Raw genomic sequence first — 19,521 nt, 5'->3', positions numbered from 1 at the left:
TACACACCCGGTTATCGCATCCAGGTGTCGGCATGGTCTTGGGGGCGCGCGGCGGCGACGACGACGGCGTCGTCGACAAGGAAAGCGGGGCGTGGCGAGGGCGAGGGGCCGGGTCCGGTAGGCGTGGGTGTTTCCGGACTCTCGACACGCCCGCGACGCGAGTCGTGCCGCGCGGTGGGCGTGGTTGGTCGCGTCGCGTGCGCCGTGGCCGGGTGGTTTGGTTGCCGTGCCGCACCGTGGGCGGGTTTTGGGTGTTTTTGAGGTCGGGACGCGGTGGGTTTTCGAAAGTTCTTTTCGGCACTTTTTTGTTCCGGCGACGCGATCCGTCTGGCGGTCGATGCGTGGCTCGTGGCTGAGGCTTTGTGACTTGTGAGTGCGCTGCGGGACGTGTATAATTTGTTGGCGCCGTTGCAAAGAAGGAATTGCTTTCTTGATCGATATGGTTTGGTGGAAAAGCTTTCGGGGTCAGCATAAAGACATGTAAATACGAGATTTGCTATTTTGAACCGGTTGTAAATAAACTTAGGTTCAATCGACGTGACACAACATAAGATTCATATCAGGCTTTTATAGGAACATTAGGTTGTTCTAGTTGCTTAGTCTTTTCCAAACTTTTTTTTTTCACTAAACTTCAATTTGCTAATACAAACAACAAGCTTTCTAGTTCTAGTCATCTTCATCCTACTAACGATGTCCTCCAACGCCCTTCAATGTGAGGAAGCCACTTGGTATGTCGCTTCCACCCTTCAATGTGAGGAAGCCACTTGGTATGTCGCTTCCAAGATGCCATTTGATCACATCTGTCGTCTGTCGCTTCGACTCAGTGCTTAACAGCTGGTGGTGGTATGAAATCGTTATAGTGTGGCCACTTGGTAGTAATACATGGTGCTTTCTTTGGGGTGTGTTGTGCTTGAGCTTTGTTGGGGGTGCAGATGATAATTGTCTCCTTTGGATGTATCGGTGTTATATCTTCCTTCTTCTTTACGTGCGTTGTGGGAGCTTTTGTTGTAAAATTGCTAACCTCATGGTTTTGGCCCTGTTTGGGAGGAGAGTGCTAAAATTTAGCCTTGGACTAAATTTTAGCACCATCAAATGGGGTGCTAAACTTTAGCCCTTTGGGATGTTTGGGAAGGAGACTAAATTTTAGCACATGTGTTGACAAAAGACAGATTTACCCTTACTTTCTCTCTCTCCTTCACCCCTCCTCTTCATTCTCAAAGCGATGTCCTCTTCCTGCGAGATCTGTCGCCTGGTGCCAAAGCGCGAGGCCGCCGCCGCCTCCCGCTGCCCTCCCCCGTCCGCCTCCTCTGCCTGGCCGCTCTACTCGCCCTCAACCTCCTCCTCCAGCAGCAATGCCATGCCGTGCTCGTGGCGCATCTCAGGCAGAGGCGGGACTAGGATCCTGGCCCGTCCGAAGCTCGGGCGCGGCTGCGGAGGGGACATCGCGGCGGGGGCTCGAGCGCGGTGGAGATGAGCCCGAGTCCTCCTCACCGGCGGCGTCCCCGGCGTCGGTGCGGAGGCGGTGGTGTGGCCGGTCGGGCTAGGATCCAGCGGCGGCGGCAGTGGCGGGGGCCGGTCGGGCTCGGATCCAGCCGCGGCGGTGGCGGTGGGGCCGGTCGGGCTCGGATCCGGCCGTGGCGGCGGTGGCAGGGTCGGGCGGTGGCGAGGCGAGGCGGGGCGGGGGGGCACGGCGGCGGGGCCAGCGGAGGCGAGGCGCGGCGCCGTGGTGGCCCTCGCAGGGAGAGAGAGAGTGAGGGGAGGAGAGGGAGGGGAGGGGGGCAAGGGGGGAAAGTGGATCGGGGGACCACTTTTTAGTCTATTTAGTTAGTTTTAGCTACCCCAAGGGGGTGTTTGGGAGGCATGGGCTAAATTTTAGCCCCTGTCACATCGGATGTTTGAACACTAATTAGCAGTATTAAATATAGACTAATTACAAAACTAATTGCACAACCCCTAGGCTAAATCGCGAGACGAATCTATTAAGCCTAATTAGTCCATGATTTGACAATGTGGTGCTACAGTAACCATTCACTAATGATGGATTAATTAGGCTTAATAGATTCGTCTCGCGATTTAACCTAGGGATTCTGCTATTAGTTTTATAATTAGCTCATGTTTAGTTCTCCTAATTAGCATCCGAACATTCGATGTGACAGGACTAAACTTTAGCATCTGCTATCCAACTGAAGGATTAGTAGGGCTGTTTGGCAACCCAAAAGTGACTAAAATGATTTAGCACCCCTTGCTAAACGCCCCCCAAGAAACTCCACCAATGAATGAATGTAGGTGAGGATCCCCAATCTCCGTAAGAAAAACCTTCATCCTACTTCTACTTTTAAGACCAATTATAATTGATGGATCATGGTTGCCACCTGGCTAACCCATTCCATTAAATGCTCCTACCGAGTGCAAGCGACACTAGCCATTGATCACCCTCCGTCATGACATCATCTATACTTGATGGTGCATTCGTAGCATCAGCATCGCCTTCCCAACACCTCCAACATTAGGGCATGTACAACAGTGAGATAGCTGTTGTCTCTAAGTTCTTGGAATTTACAATATAGACGGCTAAATAGACAGCTCGTACAATCCACAGACAGCTGCTATCTGTTTTGGCTGTCAACAAATCATTAAATGTTTGCATGTAACCATGATCAATCATAAATAGTATTTCTATATACTATTGCGTTGCTAATGGATAGAAAATAAATTCTTCAGAGTAAAACATATATTATATTATACTATATATTTCAATCAAATATAACATAGATCTTCGTCCCCATAAATCAAATACGACTGAAATATTCATATCTAATTTTTTTTGTTTCCATAGCGATGCCATATGTGTTCAACAAGATCGTCCCTGAGTTGTCTATGCGTTGGCCGTGCTTGGATAGCGGAATTCCTTCTAAGCACCTCCGCGAAGCATGGATTGGGGTTATCACTTGTATGCACTTCAGGCGGGAGCACAATCGTCGTACTTGCATTCTCATTCAAATCCAAGGAAACTCTAGCCAATTCCTTCTCATCCTCCACTATCATATTATGAAGGATAACACAAGCTTGCATTATGTTGATAACATCCTCCCGCTTCCATAACCTTGCTGGCCGACGAACAATATCAAAGTGGGATTGCAATACGCCAAATGCGCATTCGACATCCTTCCTTGCTCCTTCTTGCATCAATGCAAATAATTTGTCTTCACGGGTCTGGGGGGCTGTTATTGTTTTCAAGAAGACCGCCCATTCTGGATATATTTTATCAGCGAGATAGTAGCCCATATCATACTGTTTTCCATTTACGGTGTATTGTACCCTTGGAGCTTCCCCTTTTAGAACATTGATGAACAATGGTGACTTGTTTAGGACATTGATGTCATTCTGAGACCCGGCGGTACCAAAGAAAGCATGCCAGATACGAAGATTATGAGATGCCACTGCTTCAAGAATCATAGTAGGAACACCTTTGTCACCACGTGTGAACATGCCTGCCCAACCTTTAGGACAATTCTTCCATGCCCAATGCATACAATCGATGCTTCCCAACATTTCTGGAAAACCACGAGCCTCATTTTCTTGCAAAATTTTTTCTAGTTCGTCACTTGTAGGAGGGCGCAGGTACTCTTGACCAAAACATTCAATCACACCTACAACAAATTTTCCAAGAATCTCCAAAGAAGTGCTTGCAGCAATTTTTATGACGTCGTCAAGTTGGTCGGCCGGCGAGCCATATGCTAGCATCCGGATTGCTGCAGTACACTTCTGAAGGGGTGAATGTCCCTCTCTACCAGTTGCATCAACTCTTCTAGTAAAATAAGGATCCCAATTACTAAGAGTTTCAACGATGCGCAGGAATAATGGTTTATTCATTCGAAATCTTCTATGAAACATCTCATCGGTGTAGATAGGATTTGCAGAAAAATAATTAGCAACAAGATCATCATGACCTTATTCTCGACTCCTTGGTATGTACCTCCTTGGTCCACTTTGTCGTCGGTGCCGAGTCACAGACGATGTTCCTCCTTTGATGTCTGCCTTTAATCCATCTCCAATCTGCATCACAAATTCTTCTACAATTTTATCTTCTGCTAGGAAATCTTCCACGGTGAACACCTCTGTAGGATCAAAGTCATCGGCTTCTGGTAGATCATCTTCATCATCGGCAGGTGGATGTGGTTCCATAGTACTAGAAAAACAAAGTTTCTATGCTGAATGAATGGAAGCAAGCCGCCTATTTATAGTCTGCAGCCTATGACTGGATGGAATTTCATACGGGAGATATGCAGTCTGTACGCGGTTTCAAAGGAGACATGCAGTCGGTGGACAGTTTCACAAGGGGAGACATGCAGACAGTGGACTATTTAACATACAAGTAACTGAAAAATCTTGAAACGCATGCTTCTGGCAGATCAGGTGTTTACCACGCATTCACACACGTTCACACAAGTAGACATATTCAAACATTCGACAAGTAGACATGTTCACACAAGTAGGTTTCATCTAATGCCTGTGTAAACGAAGGCAACAGGCCATCATCAGCTGGGCTGTTTACTAAAAGAACTAGCAAATATTTTTCTGTTGTCCAGCAGAAGACAACTCACCATGGCTTCCAGCGCCCAAAATTAATTATCCTGTACTTGAAATCATTATATAATCAGTTATCAGCTATTCTATAACTGAAAAAAAAATAAAACTACATAATGTGTGCATACCTGACTAGCTCATTTCAGGAAATAAAGACTTCCTAAGACACTTCATGGCAGCAACACGTTCAGCTTTTTCTTCATCAGACATTGAACTTGTATCTTGAGAGATGAGAGAGTTGTAAGCTTGCATCATCTTTGATTCCTTCTCGAGCCTTTTTGCCTCTTTGGTCTCTTGAGCAGTAAGATGAGCCAGTCTAGTGGTTTCAAGCTTTTCAGATGATAACTTCTGTTGTAGTTCCAGTACCTTCATGCGGTTTGCATTTAAATCTTCCTGAATTTTACTAAATTTATCGAGCTTCTCCACATCAATGGCCGATTCCTTTGATTTTCCATCATTATCCAGGTTTGATCCTTTAGACTTCATTTTTGCAGCAAGAGCAGCCTTTTTAGCTGCCTTTTGTCCAATAGGTCGCTCTAGCATTTCTTCAATATCATCATTTTCATCCTTTTCTCCTTCAATGCGATATGACTTTCTTTTACGAGCATTCTTGAGGTCTTCATTATATGTTTTCCACTTTGCCACATCTCGGCATATTTTCCAAACATTCTTTAACACAAAGGGACCTAGCTTTGCCTTCTTGTTGTCTTCCAAATAGAACTTGTCTGCTGTATCAATCCACATCTGATCGGAGTAGCCACTTGTGAATAATTTGCGAGCCTTCAAATATGCACATTCATATAGATCAATCCACCGATTAATCTTGTGCCATCGATCCTTGGCTTGCTTTGAATTTCTTTTCCTCTGTGACGGGATAGTCATGTTGTATGACTTGACAACATCACCCCAATAGTGCTCGTTGTTCCTATCAGCTCCAACGGATGAGTCTGTTGAATTTTTCAACCAAGCCCTCATCAGTTTCTCGTCTTCTTCTGGTGTCCACAAGATCCGCTTCTCTGTCCTGACATTCTCAGTATCACTATCAACTTCAATAGCCTCCTGTTCAGATAAAACTTGTACTTCTTGAGATGAATTTCCACTGTTGTTAGGCTGCAGTGCATCCATTGAGGCAAAACTGACACCAACATCGACATGCCTTGGTGCCTTGAAAGGTGCATAATGAGATGGAGCACCAACAAAATGTGAATTCTGTGATAAATGGGATTGGTTGTTGAATAAGCCCATAAATCCACCAGGAGGGTGTGTGCTGTTGTCCCTGCAAAATTGTATACATGAACTTAATATTCAATGAAAAAGTTCTCTACCAGGGGATACACGAGCTAGCATTTCCTTTGTTTTTAGTTAGCATAGATTCAACTTTGATCTTAAATGGCATCCATTTAACAAAAAAATGACTGACTGCACACTGAAGATAATTCTAAATTGACCGACTGAACATATTCAGCTATTGATTCAGTGATCATCACTGAACACATACATGCAGCCACCAATTCTATTGAACTGGAAACATTCAGTACTTTGAAAAAAATCAGTGATTACTAAATACACATTCAGTAATTTAGTTATTAATTCTACTGAAGTGAACACATAGATCTTCTAGTTCCTATCCCAAAAACATTAGCACTATCAGTAACTGGAAAATATAATTGCAGTGCATACCTAGTTAGATACTCTCAGCAAAACAACAAGCAGCAACATATGTAAACTTGTGAATTAGAAAATTAGCAAATATTTTTGGAATTACCATGCTGGATCCCAACTGGATTGTTTCCCAAACGAAGGGGAACTTGGACTGATGGAGCCACCACATCTGCCATGTGAAGAACCAACAACGCCAAATCCGATTGGGTAGCCTTGTCTGCCATGGATTGGTGGAGAATCGAAGCTGTCTGCCATGGATTGAGGATGAATCGAACTTGCCGAGGGGTTGGTTGTTGGGGACGAGCTACTTCCGCGACCGACGAACGCCGCCATCACACTGTTGCTGAGGCTGACGAGGTTGGGTGCTAGAGCCGAACCGCTTCCACGAGGAACTTTGGTCGCAGCCGCACCCGCCGCCGCTGCAACCGCCCGCGTCGTTCCTGCTGCCACCGCCGTCTTGCTCTTCGAAGGTACCGTGACCTTCCTCTTCGAAAGCGATGCCATCCTGCTAGACATCGCTGGAGAGGGAAGAGGCAGCTCTCGGCAATGGCACGCAAGGGCGGCGGAGACTGTCGAGGTGGAGAAAATGTCAAAGACGAAACATATACGGCGGGAGATTTGGCGCGCAATCGGGAGATTTGGCGCGCGCACAGCAGGATCCGCACGGTGTCGATGAGGAGGCGACGCTCCGTACAACGCGCAGCCAGCCGTCTTCTTCGCCTGGGAGCACGAGCGCTTGCCGTCGTCTCCCCACGCGACGGTTTCCCTCTCTCTCTTCAATTACTGCAGTGAAGCAAGAGGGATTTTGCAAAACTTCCATCGTGAGACGACGGCTACCACGACCGTTGTACGTGCCCTTAGCCCTCGTTTTACTTGTCCCTACCGCTAAACCTCGCGATCTAATTTGGAATTAGTGAAAGGTGGATATAGTTTCAGGTGCCATGAGATCTAAAAGAGAGGCGCAGCTAAAACTCATAAAATTAAAATTATTTTTGAAGATTCATCCAAAACCATAATCAGCGAGGTCCGGGAGAAAAAAAAAAGCGAATGAAACAAACAAGTTGGAGTGCTGGGCTCGTGCAGCTCCGAATAAATTGTTTGTTTTGGAAGCTCTTTTTTCTTTTTATCTTAGGTGTTTGGATCTTTAGTTCGGACTAAAATTTATATCACATCAACTTTTTCGGAGGTTAATTAGAAGAATCAAATATGAGCTAATTATAAAAATAATTATACAGATGGAGGCTAATTCCCGAGATGAATCTATTAAACCTAATTAATCTATCATTAGTACATGTTTATTGTAGCACCACATTGTCAAATCATAAACTAATTAGGCTTAATAGATTCTGTCTCACAAATTAATCTCCATCTGTATAATTAATTTTATAATTAGTCTATATTTAATACTCTTAATTAGTATCTAAACATTCGATGTGATACGAATTTTAAGAAACGAACGGGGCCACGGAGCGGCCACTTCTCTGCACGGTCCGCGCGACCGAGAGCACGTGAGCATCGTAACTTCCACGGCTTCGAGATTGGCATCACCTGCGTGGTGCCTGATGCAGCTTTTGACGTTCTACTGGAGCCCAAACTGCAACAGGAAATATTCTATTGTCAATTTGTCATCGATATACTTTCACGTGGTATTTAGACGAGTTACGTTGGATACCATGCCCCGGAACAGATCCGATCTGGCGTCCTTGAATCAATGTGTACGGTGTGTACATGACTGATCATCAGGGAAGCAACCGATAAAAGCTAAGCTGCTCATTGATTGAGATTGAAGCCTGTAGCTTTTGTAAAGAAGGTTTGCACGTTCGATGAGATGCAACTACTACATTACAAGGTGAGCAGTTGCTTTATGTGAGTGCCGGGATCTTCAGTTCTGAAGAGACCATGATTTGGTCACTGAACAGTGAACACTGGCAAGCTACAGACCTGATTAGAACGAAATGAGGGCAAATTGGCCAAACTAGTGGGTTAATCGGGTTGAAAGGCAGACAGGAGTGACTGGCAGCGATGTTCACCAAACATCAGGCACCATGGCATTTAGCTCAACATGTATGCTCTTCAGCAGACTGACACCATCGAATACCGGAGCATAAATATATCTTTTACAATGTACAGATAAAATTCTACATAAATAACGAGCTAGCCTGCGGAGTCAGTAACTTAGCTAATATGTACACAAGCTGATAATGGCTACAAAATTGCCTTCCCCTCCTTTGAGGGCCCTCCAACTAGACAGAGTTCTAGGCTCCTTAGCAGCTCTCTCTGTAAGCAGCTCCAGCTACTGACTAGTAATTGGCTACTCAGGGAGCTCCACCTGAATTGGCTATCTCAGAAATCAGAATCGTCTCAAAAGCATCCCTGCGTCCTGTGAACATTGCTTCGTGCACAATCATGCAGGAAATAATGCGCCGTCCTTTCTTGTACATTGGATGGATTCAACATTACCCCAAGTACAATGGTGCTGTGCTTGTGCATGGCTGGCAAATTGAAGACAGTTTCTGATTGTCAATAGCTCGTTGGATGAATTAAACATTACCCATTGCTCCAGCGGTAATTGTGGACTTCAGGTATCAAGAGCTGCGAACAGAAAATTTGTATCAAGCTCCACCACTTCCAACTGTAATCCTGACATTTTCATAGCCTCTCAGCGTCTCTTGAGTGAAAGATTCCAGTGCTTCAAATATGGGAGCCAGGCCTGATTTCAGATCAGTTGCACTTGCCTCTCGGATTTGTTTCACGGTTTCCTCATGTCTAGCTCTTTGTTCATCCAACCTCTTATGCAATGTATCCAACGCAACCATGCGGTTATCAACCGCCCTACCATTGTCAGCGATGGGCAACACTGTGTTATCAGCTTCCAACTGTCCCTGCAAGCCATGTTCCTTCTGAAGAGACTTGAGCCGCTTTGCGAAATCTCTAGACAGATATTCGGCTTTTAACTTCTGCTGCTGCTCTTCATCCTGCCGCTCCCATAATATATGCACATTAACTGCAAAAGCCTCCATCGTATCTACGATGCTAGCTTCTGATGTCCTTTTCATAGCTTGGCACCAATCATTAGCTGTGATGAACACAGCAGGTGCTCCAAGCCTACCAGGAGAGAACGGTGCAATGCCATCTGGGGTTTCTTCCTTTTCCTGAGGGAGCCATTTCACAAGCCAGCCATTGAGGGTTTCGATATAAGCCTTTTGGGATAGGATCCAATTCCTGAAACAGAAACACCAGTTCAAAAGCTCCATTTCTAGTTCTAATGTAACCTTGGAGGAGCTTCTTTCAGGTCCATTCTTAGGGATGAGGATATGAGATTTAGTTTCAAGTATGGTATGGAATTGCTTCCGGTGGCACTCAAGAATGAACTTCCACATCCTAACAAGCCTGCACCAGAATCACAACTATGTTTTGTTAAAATTAAAAAAAATACCACTGTAAATACTGCTACTAAGACTAGCTGATCTTAGAAGTTTTATCAACAAATCAAACAAAAATACTTTGTACAATTTAAAAAAGATCAACATGCAACAGCAATATAAAACATGCTATTAGGAAAAATGTCGAGTACTTTACATGAAGTAGTGCAGCCATCTTAGAGAAATAGTACAAAAAGACTAAATATTGTATTTGTATAGATTCACTTTTAGTTGCTACCAATGCATGCTTTTAGTGCTTGTTCATCAAAGAACTGCAAATTTTGTTTCCATGTCCTTTACAATCGAATTAGAAATTTTACCTGAACAGCTAGATATTTTCTGAAAGAAGGAAAAAAAATCTAATACTAGAATCGGCAATTCTAAGAAATATATCAAATATATTCCATAAGAATCACTGATTTTGCCATTATGAAACCCATGGATACTTTGGAAGACAACTATGGAACAGGCTACATTTGGCATACCCTTGGATAAGCGTAACAAGGTGTGGATGTAACTCATCATCTCGTAGTATGTGAATCCTCCTCGAGATAACTTTAGCTGATCTAATGGAAATGTTGATTCTGGTAAGCAGTGTCCTAATTGACGCCCGTGTTGTATCAATCTTGTATGGCTCTGCACCACTAGCATCCAACTCTTTCAAGCGCTTCCATTCTTTGTCGTATGTAATCCTCAATCTCTCTTCCTCCTAACATAATTTTTGAAAACTGCTAATAAGATATTCATGAAAAAGAGGTGTTACTCCGCACATCTAATATGACTGAAATAACATACCATAATTTCCTTATGAAGTCTTTTCTCCCACACGTACAGCCTATCCATTGTTGCGGAGAGAGTATTAAGTTCAACATCGCTGGAGAAGTCGAATCTTTTACTCAAATTTTGACTTCTTTTGGATGAATTCATTGCTGATTGTTCCAAGTTCTTCGCTGGTGGCTCGGATAAGGAAGAAAATAGCAAGGCAAAGGTCCCCATCATCCGTGAAAATATCACTGCGTCAAGAGTAAGGACTGAGTTATTTAACCATGCCACAAAAATCTATGGAAAACAGAAGGTAGGAGAAGAACAAAGCCCACAGTTTGATATAACAATAGCAAACCATCCGCATACTACCTTTCAAATACTCAAATATGATTCTTGCAATTGGTTGACTAATGCCAACAAAGTTGATTTGAGTTTGATGCAGTCTTATGGCAACTGAACAAGCACAAAATAGTCAATGGAATGAAGTATACTTACATCTTAAGACTTTATTCCTTGATCTGTACTGCATCCTCCCGACCTCAAGGATCCTTGCTACGTCTTCTCCGCAGGCAGCCACTGAGTTGAACTGTTCCTTTATCTCCTGAACAACCTCGGCAACATCTCTTGTCCCAATGTTCTCCGGTGGCCGTACATCTTCGAGTACTATGGATGAGTGATCCTCCGAGCTCACCTTCTTCACCTTCCCTTGATCATCACCTGGTGGCACCGGTCCTCCTGTTCTAGCATTGACATGGTCACAATCACAACTGCACACACTCTCCTCCCCTGATTCAAGTACCGAAGCACTATCCACACTCTCAATGTCAACCTCTTTGTGCTCCATGGACACCTTCACCTTGGCGCTGACATCCACATGGTCAATCCGGTTCGACGCTGTGCTCTCTACCGCCTTCCTCGCCTTTACAGACTCCCTCATCGACTCCATCTCCGTCTCCTCCTCGAGCTCCGGGATCCCCTCCCTTGCCCTCACCTCACTCGAGTTGGGGCTGCTCGTGAACGACCCATTGGAATCGTACCCTTTCGCCTTACACTGCGGAAGCTCCTGGTCATATGAATCGAACGGGTTAAAGAAGTCCCAGGGTGACGTCTCCGGCATTGGCATTGGCGGCGGCGCCGCCGGAGGCTCCGGCTCCCGGCCACGATCCTCCACCGGCTGATCCCCCTCCGGCGGCAACGGAACGCCGTACATGGGGTTGGTGTACCCGTAGTTGTACCCCATGTAGGACGAACTGGTGGCGAAGTTGCCGTAGCCGTTCGGTTCTTGGTACACCGTGTTCGCCGGCGTCGAGCTGGCCTTCATGTAGTAGTAGCCGGGAAATGTGGCATTTTGGAATGCTGTGTTTGGGAACGAAGGGTAAGGGTTGTAGGAAGCATACTCCCAAGGCATCTCCGGCATTGCCAGTCCCGGCTGATGGATTTGGCGTTCTTGGGGATCTCCGTGGCCGTGGTCGGGCAGGGGAACGCCTGAGCGAAGGACAGGCACCGGCTGTGGGGGTATCTCGCCGTGGCCACCGCCGCCGCAGCCCCCGGGGGCGGCGCAGGGGTCCGGGGAGGAGCCGGGGTCGGAGTCCGAAGCGTCGTCGGAGTGGAAGTGGATGTGGGAGTGGCCGGAATCGGTGTGCGGGGTGGCGGAGCCGGACGCGGAGGCGCTACGCTGCTTCTTGGGCTCGTCGCCGTCGTCGCCGCCGTGGTCCGAGGGCCGCGGCAGCGTGAGCACGGGCGACCCCGGCGGCGTGGCGGCGTGGTGGTGGCTCGCGAACCGCGCGAGCGCGTCGGCGACGCGCGGCAGCGCGCGGAAGTAGGCGGCGTGCGCGGCAGCGAGGTGCGCGCGGCGGTCCGCCGCGGCGCGCAGCAGGTCCCGGCGCTCCCGGCAGAGCGCGGCCGCCGGGGACACGTCCACCGCGTCCAGCCGCGAGCTCCGGCACCCCATCCCTTTCCCCCGTCCGCCCGCTGCACCGCACCTACTCCCTCGCCGGCGCTGGCATTGTCCTCACACCCACGACGCCGCGAGCGCGAGCCCGGGCGAGACCGCAGAAAACAGAGGGGAAAAACTGTGAGCGAGCAGGCGCCAGAAGCAAGGTGGCGTGGGGCGTGGCGTGGTGAGGTAGAAAAAAAATGGTGGGCGAGCGCGGCGAGGCGAGGGTGGCGACTGCCGAAGAGGAGGCCGAGGAGGAGGAGCGGCGTGCGCGCGCGCGCGGGAGCGTGGCCCGGGCACGTGGAAGCGCAGCGGGAAGGGTGCGTTTATTACTGAGCAGGCACCAGGCAGCCAATGAACCAGGCACTGGCACTGGCAGCGGCTGGGATGAACACGAACGAAACCGTGCAAAGCCAAAAGATGCAGCGCGATGCGACGTGCTCGGAGCAGCAAAGTACGGAAACTGCTACGGGTCTACGGCCACGTCCCTCGTCCGTTTCAGCGCGGGAGCGAGCAGCAGGAACGCCGCCCTACGCTTGCTCAGTGCTCACATCACTGGAAACGGAAATACGTTAAAGGTGCAAGAGGGGCCATGCGTTTGCACGGGCTGAATCAGCCATATCTTTCTGATAGTCCAGCGATTGAGAGAGGCTAGAGATCGGAGGATAAAGCTACAAAAAGATCGATTCTTCAGCAGGAGCACGAGATGCAAAATCATTGCATGCTTGCAGTAATGTCCGTCCAGCCTCCAGAGGGCAGAGGCTTCCGCTGACAAGTGACAAGACATAACACACTGTTAAATTTGCGTTCCGTGGCAAATCCAGCGTAATCATTGATCCTGAATGGGCGGTATAATCCGCTCATTTACCCGTCCGCCCTGCTGTGCTGGACGCACATCCCCGCGATCTCGCCGCCGGCACGTTTCGGCCCCCGGCGGAACCAACCACTGTCAAACACAGTTACTGCGGCGACTGTCTGTCCCGTGTGCACTCTGCAAGCCCTGCGGTGCTTCCGGCAACGTCGACCGAGCACATAACAAACAAGTAGTAGTACTGGCACAGGCGCGCGCACACACACACACCTCCGATTTTATAATCCCTGACGACGAGCGGATCAAAGCCAGCTGTGGATCAGCGGATGTCAGTCGAGCCTGCCTGCCACGGATCACGGATGTGATCTGAAGAAGTTAAACCCTCGTCTTTAATCGGGGTCAACACTGCGGCAGCGCAGTAAACCCGTCGGGTCAATACACTGCGTTCCTCGAATCCCCGCTCGTCACAGTGTGAGGCGGATCACATGGCGAAGCTGTTCGGCGATCGACAGCAGCTGCGGTAAATCCAAGGGCACTGTTCTAGATTCTGACGGGACGCGTACTGGCAGTACTTCCAAACGCCCCATGCGGTCGCAGGCTTTTCCCCTCTAGCCTCAAAGCCAGGCACATGCGCGTCACGCTAATCACTCATGGCGATGGCGCCTCTGATCATCCGAAAGGAGCCCAGCCGAGCTGAGTTCTCAAGTCACAACACATGGCCCTGGCCTGACGGCTGACGCTAAGATAACGTTTCCAAATGGATCGATCGGCAGATTCAGACGCCCGGCCAGGCGGCCAGCTCGCGATCTGATCGTGCTCCTAGTGGCCATTGCGAATGGAGCAAGCAAACTGCAGTCGAGTTGATGCAGCAGGAGCAGCCTTGGGTGCAGATCTGAAGGAAGAGTAGTACTAGTAAGTACGTGGCGACAACAAGAAGCCTCGTATGGAGTGGCACTGCTGTTACGGGGTTAAGGGTTGATTAAGGAGCCCGAGGCCGAAGCGGGCGGCAGAACGGAGTGCGGGGCGCTTGGAGAAGCACGAGGGGCATGTGACTGTGAGGCGCGCGCGAGGGCGAGGACTTTCTGCCACCACACGACGGCGCCAACCCGTCGCCGGAGCACGTTGTTTAGCCCCCTCGAGCCCGTACGCCGTGTGGAGTTAACTAGTCTGGTGATGGTACTAATCGTGGAATTACTGTGCGCTCGTCGGGGTACCGCCGGTTCCCGAGGCTGAAAGCTGCGGTGAAAAGTGAAAGCGGCGAGCGAGATCCCAAGGACGGGGACAGGTCAAAGCAGGGCGCATTGACGGATCGGACCGGCGACAGGCGGTGGGTCCCGATGCTCCGGCGTTGATTGTACTACTCGCCACTCTCCCACCGGCGTCTATCAAGTAGCGCCACGTTGGAATTATGCGTTAAATCTAAAGTATAAAAAATATATTAGTAACTAACTGCTACGGCTATATAACCAAATTCTAATTCAAACGGTGTAATCCACAGCATACTCGTATAAACGGTGTATAAAAACAGCATAAGCAAAGTAGATGTAACCAAAACTTCTAAGCATGTAATCTTCTTGCACATGATGTAACATATCCAATCTATGGACTTACATATTAAGTGCTCCATCTTTGCGTAGACTCGGATACATGTTACTCGGTGCAGTGCAGTTCATCGATGAGGTAGCACAGAACATAGTCGATCGATTTGAGCGATCACGCAGTTGCGCTGTCCAGAAACCTTATTGCCGTCGTCAGCTCGTAGATACCGCTCACCCTCCTCCTCGGTGCACACCAAGGAGAAGAGCCCACGGCACACTTCATCAGATGGAAAAAAGGAGTAGAGAAGGAATTCGTGGGTCTCTTAAGTATGTGTTCCTGGATGTATCCAGGACTTCTTATAGAGAAGACGGCAGCCCTCTACTGACCGTTTCTGTTACAAAATCATCCTACTAATTGGCAGTAGTAACTGTCCAATTAACTCGGGATTAAAGGCATTGACTGTGTGTTTATCATCTCCAATGACAATTGTTAAAAAATTACACGCAAGCGGTTGGTTACATGAAAACAACGTACGCGTATACGTTGTGTAACCCAAATTCCATTATCTCCTTCAGTACGTATTAAAAAAGTGAGAGTGCTCTCTTATTTAAATTGACTTCCACTAGAAGTATGCACTCATGCTTTAGGACCTCTCTATGGGCCATTTTTCCAACGCTCCACTCCACGTCCGCCGCGTACAGTACGGCGAGCATCTCGCGGCCGGGCCGCCTCGTCGCTCACTCGCTCACACACCAACACTCACCAGCGCTTGTCGTGTCGCCGCTGGCTCCCTGCCTCGTCCGATCGTGCGTGTACCCGAGGCTCGCTCGTCGCGGCACCGACGGCGACAGCCGACAGGGGAGCGCAAGCACTTGAGGCACTCGACGACGCGCGCACCGGGCGCGGTTTCCTGACGACTCGTTCGTACGCCACCACGCCCTTAGTCCGACGACGACGCGCAAGCAGAGCAGCGCGGCAGAAGGGAGAGCTGTCGCCGGGGGCTGGGGCGTTGGGGTGACGCCCGGCGGTGGGGTGCCCCGCCCCCGCTTGCCGGATGCGGCAGGAGCAAATGGCCGCTTTCTGCTGACGGCAAGGCCGCAGGATCGCGCAGAGGCCAGAGGGCCGAGGGGGTAGGGGACGCCGGGACGGACGAGCAGCCGAGCATGGCGCAGGGGTAGGCGGGGTAGGCCACGAGGGCCGTAGCGGCTAGCTCTGCCACTGAATTGTATGGCGATGCGGCAGGATGCCTTTCTGGTTTTGCTTTTAATAATGCAGGCCGCACGGCGCGCAGCAGAGGCAGGCTTGGCCGCTTGGGGTCCGGTGGCGGTATGGGCGCGGGCGCCCGCTGGCCGCCGCAGGGATGTGTCTGTGACCGGTGGACGGAGCCATGCGTGTCCGTGCTCTTGCTGATCAATCTCGTCGGAGAAGGCAGCGCAGTGAAGTACTGTTACTGCGGCTGACTGCGGAGGCTGTGCAGGCACGAGTCTATGGGGACACAAACCGGATGTCCATGGTGAATTCTTGCACTCGTCTCTGAAGATCAAAGACTTTGGGTACCGAGACTCCCCTTGCCTCGCCTCGCTGGCACGAGAATCAGCCGAGGGGTGTTAGATATTAGGTGCTAAACTTTAGCGGTGTCACATCGGATGTTTGAATGCTAATTAGGAGGACTAAGAGCAACTCCAACAGATTCCCAAAAAATTCTTCCCCAAAACGAGGTATTGGGGGCTATGCTAAAATAATTTTTCCTAAAAAATATATCAGCCCACAGCAGATCGCTAAAAACTACTCCCCAATAATTTAAAAGAGGCCACGTCATTGGATTGGGCCCATTTAGTATCCGTTAATTTTTTTTCTCCAGTACCGGAGCCCGTCAAAAATCTCTGGTACCCTACCACGCCGCTGCCCCGCACGGACGCCGCTGCCCCGCACGGACGCCGCCAGCCCCCTGTGCGCACGGTGAAGCTCTGGCGCAGGTCTGGCAGCCCCTAGGATACCTGGTGCGTGTGCGCACGGTGAAGCTCTGGCGCAGGTCTGGCAGCCCCAAGGATACCTGGTGCTTCGTCCACGTCCTGGATGTGCGCAGTACCTGGTGCTTCCTAGTCCACGTCCTGGATGTGCGCAGTACCCGGTGCTTCCTAGTCCACGTCCTGGATGAAGGTAATCAGTAATGATTAGGCATCATTTGTATTTTTTTTTGCGTCACATGCTATAATGAGGATTCTGTCGTAACGATTGGCCGCCAATTTCTAGGATAAACAGTTGCTTTGATCTCCAACTATAATTCGAGATAGGTGAAAGGGAATTGCTATGAATCGACGAAGCTTTCCGATGCATCTAGTGTTGGATTCGTCGTCAGATGATGACAGTGATGATTTCTTAATCTCTATTACTCATGTGGCCGTGAATGCGAATGAGTCCGATGATGAAACAAAACATCGTGGTTCTATCATAGGTCATCAAGTACTTCAGCGAGATAGACAGACGGGGCATCAGAGGTTGTATCAAGATTATTTTTCAGATGATCCTACGTACGGACATAGTTATTTCAGACGACGGTATGTAAACAATAGATTTATTTGGACCATTTTAAAAAAAATTCATATTATAGATGTGTCTCATTACTCTTGACATGCAGGTTTCGAATGAGGCGTACACTGTTTGTACGCATATGGAATGCCGTAGAGCAACATGATGAATATTTCGTTCAGAAAAGAAACGCTGCCGGTGTGCTTGGCCTTTCTAGTCTGCAAAAGATTACCGCAGCATTTCGGATGTTAACTTATGGAGTAGCAGCTGATGCTACAGATGATTATATCCGTATTGGTGAGAGTACTGCTATTGAGAGTCTGAGAAGGTTTGTCAGTGCTGTTGTTGAGATTTTTGGAGATGAGTACTTGAGATCACCTAATGAAGATGATACTGCTAGATTACTTGCCATTGGAGAGAGTAGAGGTTTTCCTGGTATGCTTGGGTCGATTGATTGTATGCATTGGAGGTGGAAAAATTGTCCTTCGGCATGGCAAGGTATGTATACCGGGCATGTGCATGAGCCTACAATTATACTTGAAGCTGTTGCAGATAAAGATCTTTGGATTTGGCATGCTTTCTTTGGGATGCCTGGTTCCCACAACGACATCAATGTTTTGCACCGGTCTTCTTTATTCGCACGGCTAGCTGAAGGTCAAGCTCCAAAGGTGAATTATACCATTAATAATAATAAATATACAATGGGTTATTATCTTGCTGATGGCATATATCCCTCGTGGGCTATAATTGTGAAGAGTATACCTGAACCACAAGGTAGCAAGAAGAAATATTTTGCAACTGCCCAAGAAGCTTGTAGGAAGGATGTGGAACGAGCATTTGGGGTTTTACAGTCTCGTTTCGCTATCGTTAGGGGGGCAGCTCGATTTTGGGATCAAGACACCATCGGACAAATCATGAGGGCTTGTGTCATTATGCACAACATGATAGTTGAGAATGAGCGCGATGAGGGAGATGATTTAAATTATGATGGGGTGGGAGAAAAGGTGAATATTTCTCACGATGAAACACCTGAACTTGAGGAATTTATTAAAAATTACAGGAATATAAGGGACAAAGATATTCACAATCAGCTTCAAGATGACCTCATTGAGCACCTGTGGCAACATCATCTAGACCTCTACAAATGATTGTCTATAGTTCATAGTAATTGTCCGGATTTTTTGCTACGTTATGCTTCAATAATTTTTGTTACGTTATATTTTTTTTAGTTTGAGATAAACCATACAGACATACATAATTCTCTTTCAATAATTGTTACTTTCATAGTCATTCAGTCTCCATGTATTGCTTCTCCAGTGCCAAGTAAATGCGCTACACATCATCTGGTCAATCGGCACTAGCACGGTACATAATTCAGTCTTTCACGGTACTAGCAGCAAATACTTTCACCGAGTATTTATTTTCAAAAATAGCACAGGCACAAGACCATATCCATGCACTCACGGCAATTAAATTGACATTAATTTATGTCACCAATCACTCACAGAGCGATAGACATATAATAGATAATAGCTGAGTAAATAGGTTCCAAAGTGAATAAAATAAGTCTGTAGTTGGAAAATAGTTCCTAAATCAACAAAACACAAACATGATAGTAATTAAGCACTAGGCATAGATAGTCGGCTCATGATCTCAGCCCGCAAGGACATGTAGTATTTCTTTTGTTCATCTGGCATGGTAGTAAGGTCCATGGTCATAATCCTCTCTTCATCCCTCCTTTTCTGCAACTGGACCTCCTGGCTCCTCAGCTCAATAAGTAGTTTTTCATTTGCAACTCGATCCTGTTCAAGAGCAAATGCTTTGTTGAACCTCTCCTCTTTTTTTAGCTCCTTCTCCCCATCAATTTCTTTCTTCTGTACCCACATATTTTCTAAGGTTGTTGTCACACTTTTTTTCTTCTCTTGTAGCAGTGCTGCTTTTGCCTTCTTCTTACCAATTGGCCTTGTCAGTGCATTATCTTCTATGCCTTGAACCTCACCTTCTCATAATTCACTTGGTAAACTTGCACTTGGGCCAGCATTTGAGCTTGTCTTCTGCTTCTTGTTAGATGTTTTACCAACAGCCAATTCATCAATTTTAGCAAGCCATTTTGGTTGTGTTCTCAGCTTATTCCAGCAATGCATGAACTGGAATGCTCTTTGATGTTCGTCTTCAGACTTGTACAAAGCACATGCCTCTGCAACCTGCACACACCAACATCCAAGGGATATTCATATATGATATATAAACATAAAATAGTCGAAATAAAA

General features: G+C 47.9%; 2 protein-coding genes and 1 long non-coding RNA gene across 3 annotated transcripts; 1 reads left to right on the top strand and 2 right to left on the bottom strand.

Annotated features, from left to right (window-relative positions):
* Positions 1-4,719: 4,719 nt before the first annotated feature.
* Positions 4,720-6,765, bottom strand: LOC101764993 (glutathione S-transferase T2-like). Its single transcript, XM_004963703.2, has 3 exons — positions 6,575-6,765; positions 5,752-5,863; positions 4,720-5,697 (listed from the first exon to the last, which is right to left on the bottom strand). The coding sequence occupies exons 1-3, from the start codon at positions 6,763-6,765 to the stop codon at positions 4,720-4,722; spliced, it is 1,281 nt and encodes a 426-aa protein (XP_004963760.2).
* Positions 6,766-8,300: 1,535 nt separating this feature from the next.
* LOC101753367 (nitrate regulatory gene2 protein) lies at positions 8,301-12,663 on the bottom strand. The gene is made up of 4 exons (XM_004961972.2): positions 10,932-12,663; positions 10,467-10,684; positions 10,157-10,380; positions 8,301-9,639 (listed from the first exon to the last, which is right to left on the bottom strand). The coding sequence occupies exons 1-4, from the start codon at positions 12,385-12,387 to the stop codon at positions 8,862-8,864; spliced, it is 2,676 nt and encodes an 891-aa protein (XP_004962029.1). The 5' UTR covers positions 12,388-12,663; the 3' UTR covers positions 8,301-8,861.
* A 4,107-nt stretch (positions 12,664-16,770) lies between these two features.
* Positions 16,771-17,830, top strand: LOC111256602. The gene is made up of 3 exons (XR_002676666.1): positions 16,771-16,882; positions 16,976-17,280; positions 17,361-17,830. It is a non-coding gene; the product is annotated as an uncharacterized LOC111256602 (long non-coding RNA).
* The last annotated feature ends 1,691 nt before the right edge of the window (positions 17,831-19,521 follow it).

Source organism: Setaria italica, chromosome III, assembly GCF_000263155.2.
Source record: "Setaria italica strain Yugu1 chromosome III, Setaria_italica_v2.0, whole genome shotgun sequence".
NCBI classification, from domain to species: Eukaryota; Viridiplantae; Streptophyta; class Magnoliopsida; order Poales; family Poaceae; genus Setaria; species Setaria italica.
Note: the sequence above shows the minus strand (reverse complement) of the source record. Positions and strands in the feature narration are given on the sequence as shown.